This window comes from Coenobita brevimanus, chromosome 69 (assembly GCF_032717465.1).
Source record: "Coenobita brevimanus isolate Jiangsu-jjx chromosome 69, ASM3271746v2, whole genome shotgun sequence".
NCBI lineage: Eukaryota > Metazoa > Arthropoda > Malacostraca > Decapoda > Coenobitidae > Coenobita > Coenobita brevimanus.
In genome coordinates this window covers 1,292,232-1,310,586 of record NC_137022.1, presented here as the reverse complement: position 1 = coordinate 1,310,586, position 18,355 = coordinate 1,292,232, and the positions used below count along the sequence as shown (strand labels likewise).

At 40.9% G+C, this 18,355-nt stretch overlaps 1 protein-coding gene across 1 annotated transcript in view; it reads right to left on the bottom strand.

The window, feature by feature from the left end:
• Positions 1–6,952: 6,952 nt before the first annotated feature.
• The window catches only part of LOC145406025 (uncharacterized), a 58,487-nt gene continuing 47,084 nt past the window's right edge, over positions 6,953–18,355 (bottom strand). The window contains exons 17-18 of the mRNA XM_080277211.1: positions 17,029–17,137; positions 6,953–6,983 (exon numbers count right to left, since the gene is read on the bottom strand). Of these exons, the coding sequence (XP_080133337.1) occupies positions 6,978–6,983; positions 17,029–17,137 (115 nt within the window). The 3' untranslated portion in view covers positions 6,953–6,977. The remainder of the gene's footprint in view (positions 6,984–17,028; positions 17,138–18,355) is intronic.

The window sequence follows — 18,355 nt, the reverse complement described above, 5'->3', positions numbered from 1 at the left end:
TTTGAGTTATTTGCTTTATGGGGAGAGGCACTAACCTTCCACCAATCGACTTTATTGAAATGTAAGGAATATGTGTCGGTTGGTTATGTGATTACCACCCCCAAATATGCCAACTGATTTCAAACATAAAATGCACTTGGTAGTGTATTTAAAAAAAAAAAAAAATCCACTCAATCGATGTAGTGCTGCTCCCGGGTGTCTGCCCTTTCCTCTCCTCCATCCTACTTTCTTTCCACCCTCTTCTGTCTTTCTTTCCACCCTCTTCTGTCTTTCTTTCCTTCGTTCTGCCTGTGGGTGACTCTACACTGAGTGACAAGCCAAATGATTTCCTGTACACCAGGAAACCATTTACTATGCTAGGTGGTAACCATATAACCAAATTTTGGCACCTGGTGGTATAGTGGGTAATTATGACCCTCCAGTCAGATTGAGCTAGTGAAGGTTTATATCCATGGGCCGGTTGGGGTTTATTGTCTCACTCTCAGTGAAGTCTATAATGCTGACGAAACTGGCCTCCTCTACCGTTCAGTGTCTGCAAACACTCTGGTAGATGATGATGATGATGAGTGTGTGCCTGGCCACAAGTTGTCTACAGAACAGGTATCTTTTTTGTGCAGTGCTTGCTAATGGGTTGCACCGGCTGAAACCCGTTATTGTTTGGCGTGCAAAACAGCCCTGTTGCCTTTGTGGGCTAATGGATGTCCTTCCTGTTCTGTGGTACCATTCTTTGAAGGCCTGGTTTACCTGCAAGATCTTCACAGATTGGTTCCATAGGCATTTCGTCAAGATCACCTGTTGTCAAACAGAGGAACTTGGAATCCCTCGTGACCAGGTAAAGGCTCTTCTCCTGGACAGTGTCCCTGTGCATCCCTCTGAGAAAGAATTGGTTGCAGATGACAGGTGCATGTTTTTGCCACGTAATACCACTGCTCTGATTCAACCAATGAACCTGGGTGTGATCATAGCCACAAAAAGGCTGTACCGATGAATGTTCCTTGGAGAGGTGATGGTTGTTCTTGAGGACGAGGATGAGCAGAGTCGGGGACTGGACACATGAGGGCAGAGGACACTGGAAAACCTTCAGCACTACAACCTTAAGCCTGCAGTGTACAACTGGGCTAGTGCATGGAAGGAAGTCTCTGTGGAAACCCTCGAAAGTGGCTGGTCTCAACTCCTTCAGGGATATAAGAGCAGCCACGACTTTCTGGGCTTTGACGTGAACAATTTCCACGCTCGTTTTCATGAGGCACATGAGGCTGTGGATATTGATGACATGCAAGAGTAGGTAGATGATGATGGGGTAGTCCCAGCTATCAGGTTATGTTGGACTTCAAGACTGCCACTTCTGTTGCTGCTCCTCGGCCAGAAGAGTGATGATGATGACGAGGACGACCAGAAGAGAGTGATGATGATGACGAGGACGACCAGAAGAGAGTGATGATGATGACGAGGACGACCAGAAGAGAGTGATGATGATGACGAGGACGACCAGAAGAGAGTGATGATGACGACGTGGACGACCTAAGCGCAGTGCTCCAGCCATCCCCTGCCTAAGCACATTCCGGGCACATCTCAAGCAGGTGCTTGAGTTATGTTGAGCACCCAGAATGTGACAGAGAGGTGGTGCCTCTTTGCCTTGTGGAGGATTATGATGGTGAATTGTCCCAGGACCCCCTGAAGTGCTTAGGAATGAAGAAAACAAACAGCTGAGTACTGTAAAGGGCTGGGTATTTGAAAGCCTTGACAGACCATGGTATAGCAGCCACCAGAAGGTCCACACTATGTAGATGTCTGTGCTGTTGCTCTTCATTGGTGTTATTCTTCTATCCCATGCAGTCAGCATACTTCAGGCCAAGGAATGGTTTGGAACAGGAATTGCAGTAATCATGCCAGTACACTTCTAGGGCTCAAAAATAAAGGGTTTATTCTAAAACCCATCATTATGTGAGCAATACACCCCAACCATCCACTGACTTAATCCCTTTGGAGCCATACATGGTTGGAGTGACTTACACAGGCATTCAGTGGAGGCATACATTTGTTTATGGTTACCATCCAACATAGTAAATGGTTTCCTGGATGTCAAAATAAGATAAACAATGGGAAAGATAAAAAAAAATAAAGCATATAGTATTAATTTTTTCCAGCTGCACATTTGTATAAACAATCTTGCTTGACCCAAATAGTTTAAACCTAATAATAAAATATTTATTGTTTCCTACATTCTTACAATAACCAATATAAAATAAAGCTTTTTTTTCCTCTCTCTTGCCTCCCAGTAGGTGGCACCACACTAAATACAGTATTATACACAATACATACTGTATATCTATATCCGTAAATACAGTACAGTACAGAAATATAAATAAGTCATGTTTGTGCATCCACTTCTCAACTCTTCTGTAGATGAAATATTTCCTTATTATTTAGAATGTATGAGGAACTTAGGAAAATCTTATTAACTTCACCCAGACTCACATGTGTAAGTTTCATAAGCATCCATGAGAAGCTCTGTACAACTTGCTACTGTCTATAATTTTTCATTTGCTGGTTAATCTCTTACCAGAACCACAAAGAACAAAACATAGTAAACTTTAACCCTGTACAAATTCAAACATAACTCTGACAGCCATATACTTCAAACATAAAACATGAAAGAAAAAAGGCAATCCTCAATAGTTCATGATAGTTTTGGAGTCTGTGATGAAGACATACCTGGCAACTACCTGATAACGGCAGTTTCTAATGTGGGACGCAGGGTGGTCAAATCTAATAGGGATAGGAGTTTCTCTAATGTCTACCAAAAATTATAAGCCTGCCTCCCCTCTGTGATGTTAAGTTTAAGCATATAACTGTGACTTTGGGTGCATTCATAAACCCCACCATATATGCTAACACTTGTACATCGGCTTACAAAAAAGCATTGGTCATCTTTATTATGCTCTTCATATCTAAATACACAACAGCTAGTCTTAGTATGTAGCTAACAGTTTAACCTTGTATTACAGAACAGCCCAAGCATTACATGAGTTAAACCACAATACAATACGGCAATATCTTTACTTCATCCCAGCTGGGCTGGTGGTTCAGTTAAATAATAATACTGTACTCTGAATAAATGAGCCTTTGAAAAGTTCAGTATCCATACAGCAGGTTTTCATTTTATGTCTGGGATGTGCTCCACATCAAAATCTTTTTGTTTATACAACTGGTAGCTACTGTAGATCAGTTTTATAGGTAGTAATGGAACTTCGATAGGAAAACTTCCTATAATTTACTGCAGATTTTACTGAGGGGGAAAAAAAGAAAAAAAAAGAAAACTGCATTGCCAGATATCAGGTGCACACTGCCATGGTCACCAGCTTAATGGGGGGGGGGGGGGGGACCTTTTGAGGTGTACTGGCCTGAAGCTAGGCTACTGCAGTTCTGTATTTTTTTTTTTCCCCCTATAAGGTCAGTAAGGTCAGGTAACCAATTTTGATGGAATTAGATAACTGAATACTTCCAGCCACCTCTTGTGGATCGAGCCCATGCATATGGCAAGACCATCACTGACTGGGGATTCTAACCAGGGTTGCTTTGGTAAAAAATTTATACCAGTACTAATTATCTGACTCTGCAATGCTGGTATCAGTAAGTTATCTGTAAATACTAATCAAGTCATTTTCTTGAAATATCTTGGTATGAGCAAGGAAGGTGCAAGTTTTAAGAATTCCCAGCTTAGGATGAATTACTCATGATATGACAGGAACCACTTTTATGCCTACACTACAAATCCCAACAAAGTTTGTGTTGTTGTTCTAATGGTTACCAGCAAGCTTGGACTGAGAAAAAACAGACACTGGGATGGAACATCATATCACGTACATGGATGAGGTGGAAACAAAATACAAGAAGGTAATGTAGTTGAACAAATATTTCCTTTCATGGCTCAGCTGCTCTACGCAAAGGGCAAAATATCTGCTCTTCCAAAGTAACAGACAGTCCTCGTTATAAGTCATGGATGTCTTCCTCAATATCACAACTCTGTCCATACAACTGGTAATGAAAGCTAGGAAACACTGGCAAATCTGCTTTATATATAGCAAGGAAACATTAATAAGCTATATTCTTTTTCTAACGTTAACTACAGTTTTAGCGTGGTAGGTGGTGGCAACCATCATCCAAGCAGTTGATGTAGTGCTGCTTAATTCCTAAGGTGACTTTACATTGAGTGACAAGCTTAATGGTTCCCTGCAACCAAGGACACCATTAAAATGCTCACTATTAATCATGACACCAAATAATAGTGATATGGAGCCTACTATGATACATGGAGAGATGCATCCCTCAAGGAACCAAACCTCTACATCCTTGTCAGTGCCTTGCTGTGGCAAAGCGCTGCCTTCCTTAAGGTATAACATTGGTTTACTGCACAGAATAGCCCTGCAGGGGTGATTGCTTGCCTGCAGTTGCTGGATCTGCTCAGCCACACAGATAGGGGTTACTCTACTACTACAAATATGGAATTAATATCAAAGAAAGAACATCAAAAAAAGCAACATAAAATGAGGACTTATGTTACCAGAAAGAACTTGATGACCGAAAGTGCACTGTGACTATAAGACATGCAAATATCACATTTCATTACAGTACTTGACTTCAACACATAATGCTTGCAGCTAAAACTGTCTGGAAATGTTTACAATAACATGAAATTACCCAAAGATATGAAATATTAGTAGGCATGTTATAAAACCACACCACAGCTCCAGCCTACCTTACAAAATTACTTAACCTACATAGAACACATCTGAGTATTGAAAGTAACTACAGTACACAAGGTGTGCCAATCACCTTAACCCTCTCGGGAGCCGTAAGCTTTCAATAAGTTTCAAGGACATGATCAGAGAGAGTGGAGTGAGTGCAGCCCCTACTGGTGCACAAAGAAAAACATTCTCATGGATTTTATTTGCCCCCGGAAATTGGTTATATTGGTATAAATTGTATACCATCTTTGCTGATGTTTGTACTATAAGCTAATAAAAACACAAAACTGGTGAGTAAAAGTACAGAAATGCAGTGAGAATAAACTTGTTTAATAAATAGCTTCATATAATTTCTCAACAACCTAGTGCAAAATTCTGCCTGCACCGTGTAAAAGCAAAGAATAATATGTCTATGTGTTGAATTTCATGAGTTTTCACATGGTGTTTTCAGAATTTTGATACAACCAAGTTTTCGAGTAAATCACCAAAAATCTCATGCAACCCACCCCTAACCCAACCGAAAGCCAAGAAGGCACCAACTATTTGAGAATGCTGGCCTTGAAATAGACACTCTCCCCCATGATGCACCAAAGTTTGTTGCACGTCATGCTGAAACTTAAGTTTTAGTAAATATTTTTGTTCAAAAATACCTATCAGTATCTCTTCCATCCAAAACTAATAATGAGGCTAATCACGTCATTGAGCACTTTTCACGCCAACTCTGGTATGACGCAATTTGCATCATCATTCCCGAGAGGGTTAATATTTTCTCATACATAATTCACAGTTCATCTACAATTTCATGAAACTTTTACACAGCACAACTGAAGTACGGCTGTACTACAAACCTACATTTTTTAGGATGCATAGCAACCAGGCAACAGACTTCCTAGATAATGAGTGGGGTGAACCTATCATAAACATTATGAAGTTCAGTTCCATACATCTTCATGAACACTATACTGAACACTCCAAGAGTCATATTCTCATCAGTTAAGAGGACTCTCCAGCACCTCTTCCTCTGTGATTTCCTTTGCACATTACATCTTGCTGTTCTTTTTTTAAGCCTAGTAATACAGTAAAAGTCCTGTAATCCGAATGGCAGGGGACTGAGGGTCATTTGGACTTTTAGTTTTTCCTATTGGGAGGGCCCTTTGAAAACATTAGAAATACGTACATGATCACTAAATAAACACTTAAAACAATATGAGTTATTGTTTTACTCACCGGAACTGCATAGAAGTGTAGATGAATAGTTGTAGGCAGGTACACCCAAGTCCAAGGGCAAGTCCAAGCCAGATAAATCCTTACATAAAGACCAGAATAATTCGAAAACAGCCCAGAAAAATACAAAAAAAATATCACCTTGACAAATTCGGAGTATTGGCGGCCGGACTGGTGGATTTTTACTGTACTGTATTTAGACTGGTGCTGGAGTCAGTCGCCTCCATGTGGTGGCACTGATATAAATGGGCGACTCCACTTCCTGGTTATGCAAACATTCATTGCCCTCTCTGTTCCCCCCAAAAGGGGATGGTGGACTGCAAAAGGACAACTTTAGCCTGCGGTCCACTGGGTTTGCATTTCAGATGAACCTGGGCTACAATAACCACTAATATTACTATAGTAAGGAAACTGATTGAAAGAAATAATAATTATTAGTGCATCACACAAAGAAATAAATTGGTAAGATGTGCTTGAGAGTCCCCCAAGTCAATGATAATATGGTCCCAAGCCTCATATTTAAGTTACACATATATCCTCAAGCCAACACAGCTCTGTGATGAATACTGTCACAGTCTATACCTACATTCACTTTCACACACACTCTTATGTCAAACATTCTCCACTTTCCACTTGAGTAAAGAATACCAATGCTTAGATTCAGAGCCCAATTGGACTCTTCATAAATACACTCTTAACCTCTGTAAATAATACTTTAATTATCATAAACTCTTACTAATACCATAGTACTTATATAAAACATTCATCAGATATTACTATAAACTTATTTTTTAGAGCCAATGTGACAAGCCACACACACAAGTGAGAGCACACAAATGCACACACACATGCATGCATGCAAGCAAACATTCATACACATACAAACGCACATATGCACCCATGCACACATTCTTGATGTCACGCAGCTACAGAAAGATAGAGAGTGGAAGGGTCCCACAACCATTAGTAAATACGCGTGTGTAGAGCAGGGAAACACAGGCAGTTCTACGTCTGAAAAAGAAGAGAAAGATGCTGGGTCAAACTGCAAGACAAAACAGAACAATGGACACATACAGTAGACTGAAGTTAAGACATAAGGAATTCAACTGCATTTCATAAAGTGAATACTGTATAGTGGAAGCAAGAAACAGTGTATTTCATTCAGAACCCTACGGCATACTGCACTGAAGACATGGCCCTGTACTACTAAACAGACCGTAAATGCATGAACAAATTCTAGATTTTTCACCATAGTTTATGATGCATGTGTTGATGACAATGACCCTTCTGTAGTGTCACTGACTACACAATGTAATGTGGAATGAAGGCCGATCACATCAAACAAATGTGCATGTTCCATAAATGACCATAACAAATTAGGGGTTTGCTTTAGCTTTTGTAAACTCAATTTTAACAATATGGCCAACTGACTTAAGACAATAAAGTTCAAACCATGATAAACTACTTATCTATACCAAATACTGTCGATGCTTTGGTAATCAGGCAAATGTTCTGAACTCTCTGGCAACCTGAGATGATGTGATAAGAAAGAAGCCTACCTGCAAACTATCAGTCTCACCAACAATGTTACTCTAATTTCCAGAATTTTAATACTCTCTCAAAACATTTAAGGTTATTTATACTGGATCAAAATATTTCAAAATAGGCTATACTGGGGTTTTAATTACTGCAATTTAAGTTTTATTAAAAAAAAAAAAAGAAAAAAAAAAATAATAAGCCAGTGGAATAAACTGTATGATTTAAAAATTATGCAACTAGCGGCTATATTATAACATTCTGTGACATGATCAGGCACTTTCTAAACTATTTACTAATCGACAATAAAATTATTTGCCTCTGTACAAAGACAACTTACAGCAGTCCGCACCAGGACCAAGCACTACCGACACAGAGGAAACATTTCAATCCGGCCACAGAATTAGGTGTATGATAGCCGTGTGGAGAGGATGGAGAATGAGAGACTGACAAGGAGAGTGTATGTGAGTGAGGTGGAGGGGAGGAGAGGGAGGGGGAGGCCAAGGATGAGATGGAGGGATGAAGTGGAGAGGTATATGAGAGAGGGGTGTGAGATGGGAGCGGGGCAGTGAAATGGAAGCGATTTGTTTGTGGCCACCCCTTATGGGATTGAAGCATCTGGCAATAGATAGATAGATGACCAACTCCAGTCACTCTGAGTGGGGTGCTCTAACCACTTGACCAACATGCTCTTTTTTTGCTACCGAGCTCTGAGGCTGATTTTACATTCTTTTTTTCTCAGTGGAGTATTCAATGACCCGGTGACTAGACTCAGCTGCACCCTTCATCGCATAGTGTTGGGTGTTGCCTGCAAGGTGGCTGGAGCCTTTCAATCTGGGTGACATCCTGCTCCCACCAGATGATTTTATTCAACTTGGGAATGGCCTAGTGATATCCTCTTTACAGCGAAAGTCCTCTCATTCAGCATCTAGTCTTATGGTATTTCCGGTCCTTCAGCAGGTTTTATAAACAGTCCCATTACGAAAGTTACCTGCTCTTCCGGCACACATGCTGAGCCGATCGGCACCTGTGACGGGGTCGCCAGCTCAAAGCTGGTACCCGTGCACCCATAGTTGCCAATTTGGCACTCTGGTGCTAGGTCTAGCACTTTTCATAATAATTTAGAACTTATCATAATAATTTAGCACTTTTCATAATAATTTAGCACTTTTCATAACAATTTGGCACCAATAAATATTAGATTTTCATCTATATGTAGCATATTTTGAAGTCCACCTGTACCATAGCACATTATAATGATGAGCTTAGCGCTTTTGAAGATTTCTGCTTGCCAACACTGCATATGCTGTCGATCATCATGACTTGTGAGTGTCTGGTTTTGTTAGCAGGAACTTTCAAAAGTTTGGAAACTTTGTCGTGCTATTTTACGGTGTCCATATGTAAATACACCTAGGTTAAGGTAAGTTCATATTTACTGTAACATTAAATACATTACATATAAGGTGCTTATTTAGTGCTTAGGGTTGACCAATGTACTTGCTACACACTGTGATTGCATTGGGGTGACCGACAATGATTGCTAGAAACTTTCTGGCAGGTTTTCCTGGTCATTCGGCAGTTTCTGCTCTTTCAGCACTTGCTTGGTCCTGAAGATGCCGAATGAAAGGACTTTACTGTACTGTATTCTTGTTGCTCCTACCAAATTTTACTTAACTCAGGGGAGGTGGGGAGGGGAAATGCATTCAAAGGCTAAAATTAATCTACCCCTACACACACAAAATTCTCTTCTATGCTGAATACAACCATCAGTAGCAGAAATAGCAAAATGTACAGTATATAACTGGACTGAAAGGGTTCACCCCTTGAATCCAGTGATGTCCGTTTTGCTATATATTTGTTGCTACTGACTGACTTCATTCACCTCAGGAAAACCTCCAATACTGAAGGGTGCATATGTCTTTGTCCATCCTGACCTGAATGAAAGTGTCAGAAAATGGTGAGAATTGAGTGCAATCGACATTGCAGGACCCAGTGCATAAACACTTTCAAACTATCAGCCATTTTCATGTTATTCTTGCTATCTCTATGCAACTATACTCTGCTTTGCATAGCTTTTTTAGACTGGGAGGGTCTGATAGAGCCCAATGGAATAGGCAAACGGGTGGCCAGGGTTGCACCAGCCACCCCTGAAATATACTGGCCATCCCAAATTTCCAGAGGACCCCTAAACCCCCTTAACGGTTCTCCTTGGGCCACCCCATAATCAGGCTTGACTACCTCTTGGCCACAACATTTTAAAAACCCTGGCTATGCACCTGATATAGCCATTATTTTCCTATTTTGTATGAAATAGTTCTTGGTCTAAATAAAAACTGACTGCAAGTTGCAAGAATACAATGGAACAGTTGAAAAGGTAAGGAATGTTTCTTAGTGTGTCCAACACTGCAGGACTGCCACTCTAATGGAAGACCAAGAACTTGTGAGCAAATTGGTATATGATTCTCAAATCAGATTTCTGTTCTTAACCCCTTCATCCTGGGCAGCATCCTTTATAGTTTACAGTTTTAATGAATCTAGTAAAGGCTGTAGCTAACCCTTCCATTTCTAAGTCTATCCTAAGCTGAATGAAATAATCAGGAGTGGAAAGAATAAAATTAACAAGACATCCTTGGCCTCTAGTTAATATGAATGTTAGTTACTATTAAAAGACTAAAAAGAATATACAGAGATCCATGCTATTAGTATTATTCCCAAGTCCCTTACCACATGCTCAAGCTGAGATAATACATGGCATAAAGACAAATTACCAGAGTATTAAGGCAACTATCACAGACTGGGTTAAATTTATAATGTAATACTGTAGTATGAAAGCACTGCCCTTAATTCCCTCAGGGTTGAAACAGTTCTACTACTCTATTCCAGCTGCCAGATGATTTTATTCAGTTGAAAGTGAGTCACACATGCCTCAATGCTACTACCATAAGCATTATCACACATGTTTGGGGCAACACTATAGTCGAGGCACGTGACTCTGAGGTTGTCGTTATAGTAACCTGGCAACCTACCATTCAAAAGTGCGTCTGATTTCATGTATAATAAGAGACACATGTGATTCGTGTATAATACATTCATACATAATAATATGATTAGTGTATAATATGATACGAAATCGGACGCACATTTTGAATGATAGGTTGCCAGGGTATGATAATGACAACCTCAGAGTCGTGCGCCGCAACTCTAGTACTCTCTTCTGGTAAATGCCAGATGAATGAAATCTAGCTGAGTGAGTCATATTAGCCTGAGTGTTAAACCAACCAACATTACTATTGGATATGAATATCATTTATCTATCATTCTGCAATAGTTACCATGGATGCACTCGGGCATTTTATTCTAACTAAAATCAGTCTTATTCAGTTGTGGGACTTTCCAGCAGTCCAAAGGTTAAACTGAGAGTGCTTCTACCCACTGACTAATATAATTCCCCTTTACTGGAAAAATAATCTTCTGGTAGCCTGAGAAATAAAGGCTAATGCATCTGCAGAAGACAAATTGGTTAGCAGCACGATTAATTTTCATATGTTAATAAATACAAAGGAGAAATGTACTACAGTTAACTCTATGTGCATGAAAAAAGTTTGGCACGTCTTTGGTCACCACCAATTATTCTGTTCACCTTCACAGAGATTATTCCAACCGAAGGGGTTAGAAAATACTGGAATGGAATGGTAAACCCCTTCAGCCTGAGGATATAAAATCATCTGGTGTTGGCTATACTAAAATCAAATGGCCATCTCTGGACTGAAAAGGTTAACTAAGACTGCCTGTAAGTCCTTCAGCTTCATGTCTTTCTTAAGCTGAATAAAGCAGCTGGGCGTTAGCTGGTGTTTTAATGTGATGGAACTCAGCCAATCCCACAGCCTCATTATTATGCTGTGGTTGTATGAAATTTGATGAGCTTTTGTCAGGTCAAAATGGGTCTCCTTAGTTACTAGTCAAATCAGCCATCATATCTTATTACACCTAGTCATCAACTTGGCTGAAAAGTGTTTGGGATCTTTGTCAGATGAAGAAAGAACTGAGTATGATCAAGAATAAAATATACAAATGGGTCCTTTGGCTGATGGTTAACTGTTTCACTATAATGATGTAACATTAATCTTATTCTTGCTACTACCACACAATTTCGCCTAACCCTGTGGGCAACATATGGTACTGATGGGGATAATTCATTCATTCATTCATTGCCAGACGCCATGTATTCCACACGGGGTGGCCAAGGGCTTAGAGTTGATTGTTTTACAGGGAGGGGCACTAATCCTCCACCAACCCCACTTGACACGTAGGGATGCCAACAGCATAAGGTTATAAAACACCTTTAATCTGGAAAGTCTCTCCTAAGCTACATAAAGTATTCAGCTGCTAGTCAAGAATTAAATTTCAAGATGTCCTCCAGGGTAATAGACAAAACCAGGGAGAGCTTAAGATTATGAGCTGCAATGTTATAAAAACTGAGTGTACAAAGATATGAATGAGTCCCCAATTTCTGACAATAATATCTGAACCAAGTGATAAGCAAAGAACTTTTCTGGCCATTCTGTGCTATTTCTACACTCAGTAATATAGCATGCAGGCTAATGGCAAATAACAACTACTGGTGTTCCATGAATGGGCATAAAAAACCAGGGCCTTTCTTAAACATTCGTCCTCTCAAGCCTCGTACACACCAAGATACAAAGTCGCGCAACATTGTCTCTGGACTGTCTCGCATCTGTCGCAGAAAAATCTAAATTTGTCTGGCAACAGTTGCTAGACACTGTCTCTGGGTCACGTACACACTGAGATACTTTATCCAGCAAAAGTCACGTGATAATGTCTCTAGACTGTTGCGTGACTGTCTCAGGAAAGTCTAAATCTGTCGCTGGACAGTCGCGCAACAGTCCAGAGACAAAATTTCGGCTGTATCTTGTCTCCCACTGGATATGGGAGACAAGATACAAGTTGCTCGGTGCGGAGGGGTTTGGCAACGGATGACGGATTTTTTTTTTTTTTTTTTTTTTTTTTTTTTTTTTAAAGTTTGCATTAAAAAATGCATGCCTCCTGCTATGAGGCGTCAGTATTCACATATTTTAACATTATTTATGCATAACAGTTGTACCAAACATTGAATAATTATATGTATATGGTTCTATCCTAAATAATTATAGAGTATTTTTATATACTCTAATTTTGCATAAAAGTTATACATCATCATTGAAAGATTATACTGTATGTATACGGGTCTGTCCTAATAATAATTATGGTATATTTACATGATTTACATACTTCATTGAAAAATTATATGTACAGTACATATATGGTTCAGTCATGACAATTATTAGCTTTAGTGATTCCACTGTTGGTTTTGGCAATTATTCACACACACACACACACACATATACGTAGGTGCGGGTGCTCAACATCCACTCACTCAATGTAGTGCTGCTCTTGGGTGTCTGTCCTTTCCTCTCCTCCATTCTTCTTTCCTTCCATCCTCTTCTGCCCTTCATTCTTTCCTCGTCTTTCTGCCTACGGGTGACTTTACACTCCATCTTCTGTCTTTCTTTCCTTCATTCTTTCCTCTTCCTTCTGCCTGTGGGTGACTCTACACTGAGTGACAAACCAAAAAGTTTCCTGTACACCAGGAAACCATTTACTACACTGGGTGGTAACCATAGAACCAAATTTTGGCGCCTGGTGGTTTAGTGAGTAAATACGGCACTCCAGTCGGATTGAGCCGGTAAGGGTTTATATCCAAGGTATGGTTGGTGTATACTGCTCACGTACTGCCACTCAGGGATGAGTGAGGCTGGTCACTCTCATCTTAAATGTCAGGACCAACTTGCCTAGCCCCAAGCTCCTACGCTCCTCATGGGGCACTGTACGATTGGGTGATGAATGAATGAAATGAAATATACATACCGGTATATACGGTGTATATATACATATATATATATATATATATATATATATACTCAATCCTCGTAAATCGTGGCAATTTGGGTCTGGACCACTGCTGCGATTTACAAATTCCGTGGTTTATAAATAATAACTCTTATGTGAAAAATGAATTTGGGTCTGGACTTTGGCCAACCACCCCCCACAGCACCCTACCTACACCTATCTAGGCACCATCAAACACAAATATACAAATTTAGGAATATTCAGTGCATGTATTTAATAGAAATAAGCAATGTTTGGCCATGTGGAGAGGATGGAGGGTGAGAGACTGATGAAGAGAGTGTATGTGAGTGAGGTGGAGGGGGGAAGAGGGAGGGGGAGGCCAAGGATGAGATGGAGAGATGGGGTGGAGAGGTATATGAGAGAGGGGTGTGTGAGTTGGGAGCAGGGCAGTGAAATGGCGGGGGACAGGGTGACTTGGAGGCGATTTGTTTGTGGCCACCCCAAACGGGATTGAGGCGTCTGGCAATAGATAGACAGATAGATAGAAGCAATGTTAAGGGATCTCACCTTAATCCTATGACAATATTGCTTATGTGAATGGAGTGGGGTGGTGTTGGGAAGAACTTAGAACCTCTCAGCACTTGTTCTTCCCAAACTCTTTCGCCAGCTGTGAAAACTTCTCTCCCTTCTCAACACGACAAATGAGCTCCAAACGTTGACTGTACGACAACTGCGGCAGCTTCTTGATGCCATACTGCTTAGAGCGCTTCATCGGGGGTTCGGGAGGGGCCATGGAAGGTAGGAGGCGGGGGGAAAGGTGCACACAAAAAGGCAGGTAGCTCTCGTACTCCACAGTGATGGTCTGTAGCGTGCGGACTGGCGGGAAGAACAACAACAACGTGGCGGCATTAGTATGCACACTTGCCATCAGGGACGGGTGGTGATTGGTTGTTGGGTCACGATTTTCAAACTGAATGCCGCGGTTTACGATTCTCCTCGGAAAAGGCCCACTTCAGTGTCTAGGTCCGCGATTTTTGTGACTTAACAGTGATTTAAGGGTGCCAGCAGTCTGACAGCCACTTAGCCGTGATTTACGAATCAGTGATTTATAAACACGCGATTTATGAGTATTGAGAGTATATATCTTCGTCCATAAATGTATATCTTCACATGTACATTTTGCCTGCGACTGGAATATCACTTCTTGAGTTTAATATGACAAAAGTTGGTTGTAAACTGAAATGTCAAAATTCAAGAGGTGGATGGTTCAAACACGGACACGCTACAAAGTCACTGGACTGTCTCTCAATTGTCTAGCAACAGACTAGAGAGAAAGTAACAGAAATGTCTAGCGACCGTCTCTAGACAATCCAGAGACAAAGTTGCCTTGTCTCCAGTGTGTCTCTGGACTCTCGCCTGTCTGTATGTGGATTGTCTCGCAACAGTCGAGATACGTAGTCACTCGACTGTCTCTAGACTTTGTATCTCGGTGTGTACAAGGCTTCAGAACTAACCACTTGAACCAGGGTGACATTCTTTTTCATTTATTCTCGTTGTTACCAGCATTTTATTCAACCTAGCAGAGCCCTCTCATTTTTTATGGGGTTTATTATGGTTTTCTCTAATCCCTCCAGCTGAAAAATTCTATCATAAGCTGAATAAAATCATCAGGAGACAAAAAAAATAAAAATGAAAAGCCAACCCAACTTCTTCCCTCTGGTACATGTTTTTCCCTTTGATTCTTGCTGCCTCCAGGTGACATTATTCAGCTTTGGGGAGACCTCTTGTGGTGAATGGGTATGTACAAGCTGTAACAAATGCCTCTAGTTTGAATAGTTCCCCCTAAGCTGTATAAAATCATTAGGGAATAGGAATAATAAAATACAGTAAAACCCCTTATAGGCACACTAAGCGAGAGAGATTTCTGAAGTGAGGAATCATGACTCTGAGAAAGACACCAAACACAGACCCATAGCCTTACCACTGTTTGCTTAGCTGTCCATTCTTTTGTTGCTGATTGAATGAAACACTGTGTCAGCTTTTAAGAGTAAGTAGTGAATTGCTACACTGGTACACTGCTTATTTCTGGTACCACATTATAAATTTGCTGTATGATGGACAACCAGTTATGATGAACACCCTTCGCCGAAACTAGTTTGCTTTAATGGTGTTTTCCTGTATAAAATATGTAAACGGCTTGAAGGATTTACTAATATAGCCATATGCTGCGAACTAAGCAAATGTTTAGCCCCTTCACTGTGGTTGGTGAGGGATGCCTTCATGTGGTGGCACTGATTTGAATGCAAAGTGAAGCTGCCTGGTTGTGCAAATCCCCACCAAAACCTCCCACACTGCCAGAATTATGACCCAAGGTGTATAAGGATGTGTATGTATGAAGCCTCATAATCCCCACTCTATGCTAATGAAGGACACAGAAGTTTTATTTTGACTAACCTGCTGATAACTTTATTTAGTCCAGAAATCCTAGTTATCAAAGGGTTAACCACTTTACTATAATGATGTGGTGGTACGTGGTGGCGACCATCATCCACTCACTTTATGTTGTGCTGCCTACTTCCTCCTTCCCCTTTCTCATTCTGTCTGCAACTGCCCTCCTCTCTTCCTACTTCTCCTTTTCCTTCCTGTTATTTTTCATTACTCTTCTTTCCACTTCAGGTGGCTCTACACTGAGTGACATGCCTAAAGGTTTCCTGTAACCCAGGAAATAATTTATAATACTGGGTGGTAACCGTATCATACAGCCAAAGTACAGGGTAAAGTGGAGCCTACTACAGTACTCCTATTAACTCGGTGGAGTGGAAATAGGGCATCCATCCAGGAACCAACCCTTGCTGTAGCGAGACGCTGTCAGATGCAAGGGAACATCAGTTCACTGAATGGGGCAAACCCTACAGGGCTGGTTGCTTGCCTGCAGCTGATGTGTCTGCTCAGCCAGACAGACTGAGGTTGATCAACAACAACAACACCTATGTTGATGCATTTTTTTTTTTTTCTTGTTACCTGTAGATGATTGTACTTTAAGAAAGACTATTCACACTAGAGGATTTGGCTTAATCTCCATTAACCAATTCAGTGCAAGAGATCTTACTATAGCTGAATACAATAAATTATCTAGAGGTAGCAGCTGTTATAGTAGCTGTTGTAAACCCAGGCTCATTTGAAACATGAATCCAATGGACAGCAGGCTTGTTCCCTTCCTCCTGCAGTCCACCATCCTTCTTTTAGGGGACAGGGAAAGAGCTGAGGCACATTTATAAAATAAGACCGCAGAGCAGCTGGTCATATCAGTGCCACCACACGAAGGCATCCCTTTCCAGTGGCAGCAAGAACAGAATACAAGTATGCCATCAGACTGAGGGTGTTTGGGATGTGCAAGGTTGTGTGTGGCACTGAAGCTTCACAATCCATGTGGACGTGAGACATTCCACTGAATATGTGCTAGGCTGAAGGTTATTTGGCTGATGGGTTAATATGATGATGGTATGTAATAGGTGAAGCAAGTGGGTATGCAAGGTTGTGTGTGGGTAAAGACTTACAACCCCTGAGGAAGTGAGAGGTTCCACTGAATGTGTGCAAGGTTGATGGTTCTTACCGCGTTGTCGCAGTCTTCACAGAACCAGGAGTAGCCTCGTCGCTTGGGGGATTTCTTCAGAGGCGGCTCCAAGCAGTTGAAATGATACGCCTTATTGCACTCGTCACACCTGCAGAACATGCCATCAACTTTATCATCATCATAACACTGACTGACTGGTGGCTTAATGATAATAAAATCACCTTGCAAGTATAACACTGACTAACTGACCGGTGAATTAATTTGTATATGTCACACTATAAACATTACAGTGAATGACTGACTGATGAACCAAATATTACTAAATCACATCAAAGCCTTGAAGACCCCACTTGTCTTGCTTCACTTTCCACTACCAAATACTTATTTGCCCCATCAGAGGTGCAGAGGCCCAGGGCTAGGCTACTTAGTCCAAGCATTAAAGGTGTGACAGATCAGATGCTTGCCTGAGATGGATTATGTGAGAGATAAACACAAACTTTCCCCTGGATTAAAACCTCTACGGCCCACATTTGGTTCCACAGTACCAATAACATTGCTGGTCTTGCCTAATCACATACCTGTGTATATATATATATATATATATATATATACAGGTGGCCCTCCACACACACACACACACACATATATATATATATATATATATATATATATATATATATATATATATATACACACAGGTGGCCCTCCACTTTCACAGATTCAACTTTCGCGGGTCTTGCAGATTTGCAGATTGCCCCTCTGTGAAGCCAAGATTCCATTTGTGGCCGCAAAATGTAGCAGTGAGGATGCTCACGAGTCATTTCGCACCAAACCACTGCATTCCCATGCTTCTCTGTCTCTCCCTCAGTCTGTATCCTGCCACTGTCGCGGTCATTTTGCTGCATCTACGCTGCCACACCAAACCTCCCATAATTTCGTTATTGTGCCCAATAATTGTGCTATCACGCGTTCCAAGGTAACAAGTGCATTGCTGTGCTATTAGGTGAGTGAATTAGTGACCGATTGTGCAATTTACTTGTGATAACTTTGTCCCACGTGTGTCTATGTTGTCCCGCAAGTATGGGCCCAAAGCAGGAGTCTGTGGAAGTCACCAGGCACATATTTACCCTAACTTAGTATAGTCATACCCAATCAAAACTTATTTGTTATTAAAGTTTTTTATACAATTAGTCTGTTACTATTTCTTATATTTTATGCTGCTTTCAGGTCTCAGATATGGTTTATTAGGTACAGTATGTGCACACTTGCTGACAGGGGGTGATTTGCGGCTGTAGAGGCATTTATGGGAGGGTGCACCAAACATTTGCGGAAATTCCACATTCGCAGGGGTCTGTGTCCCCTAATC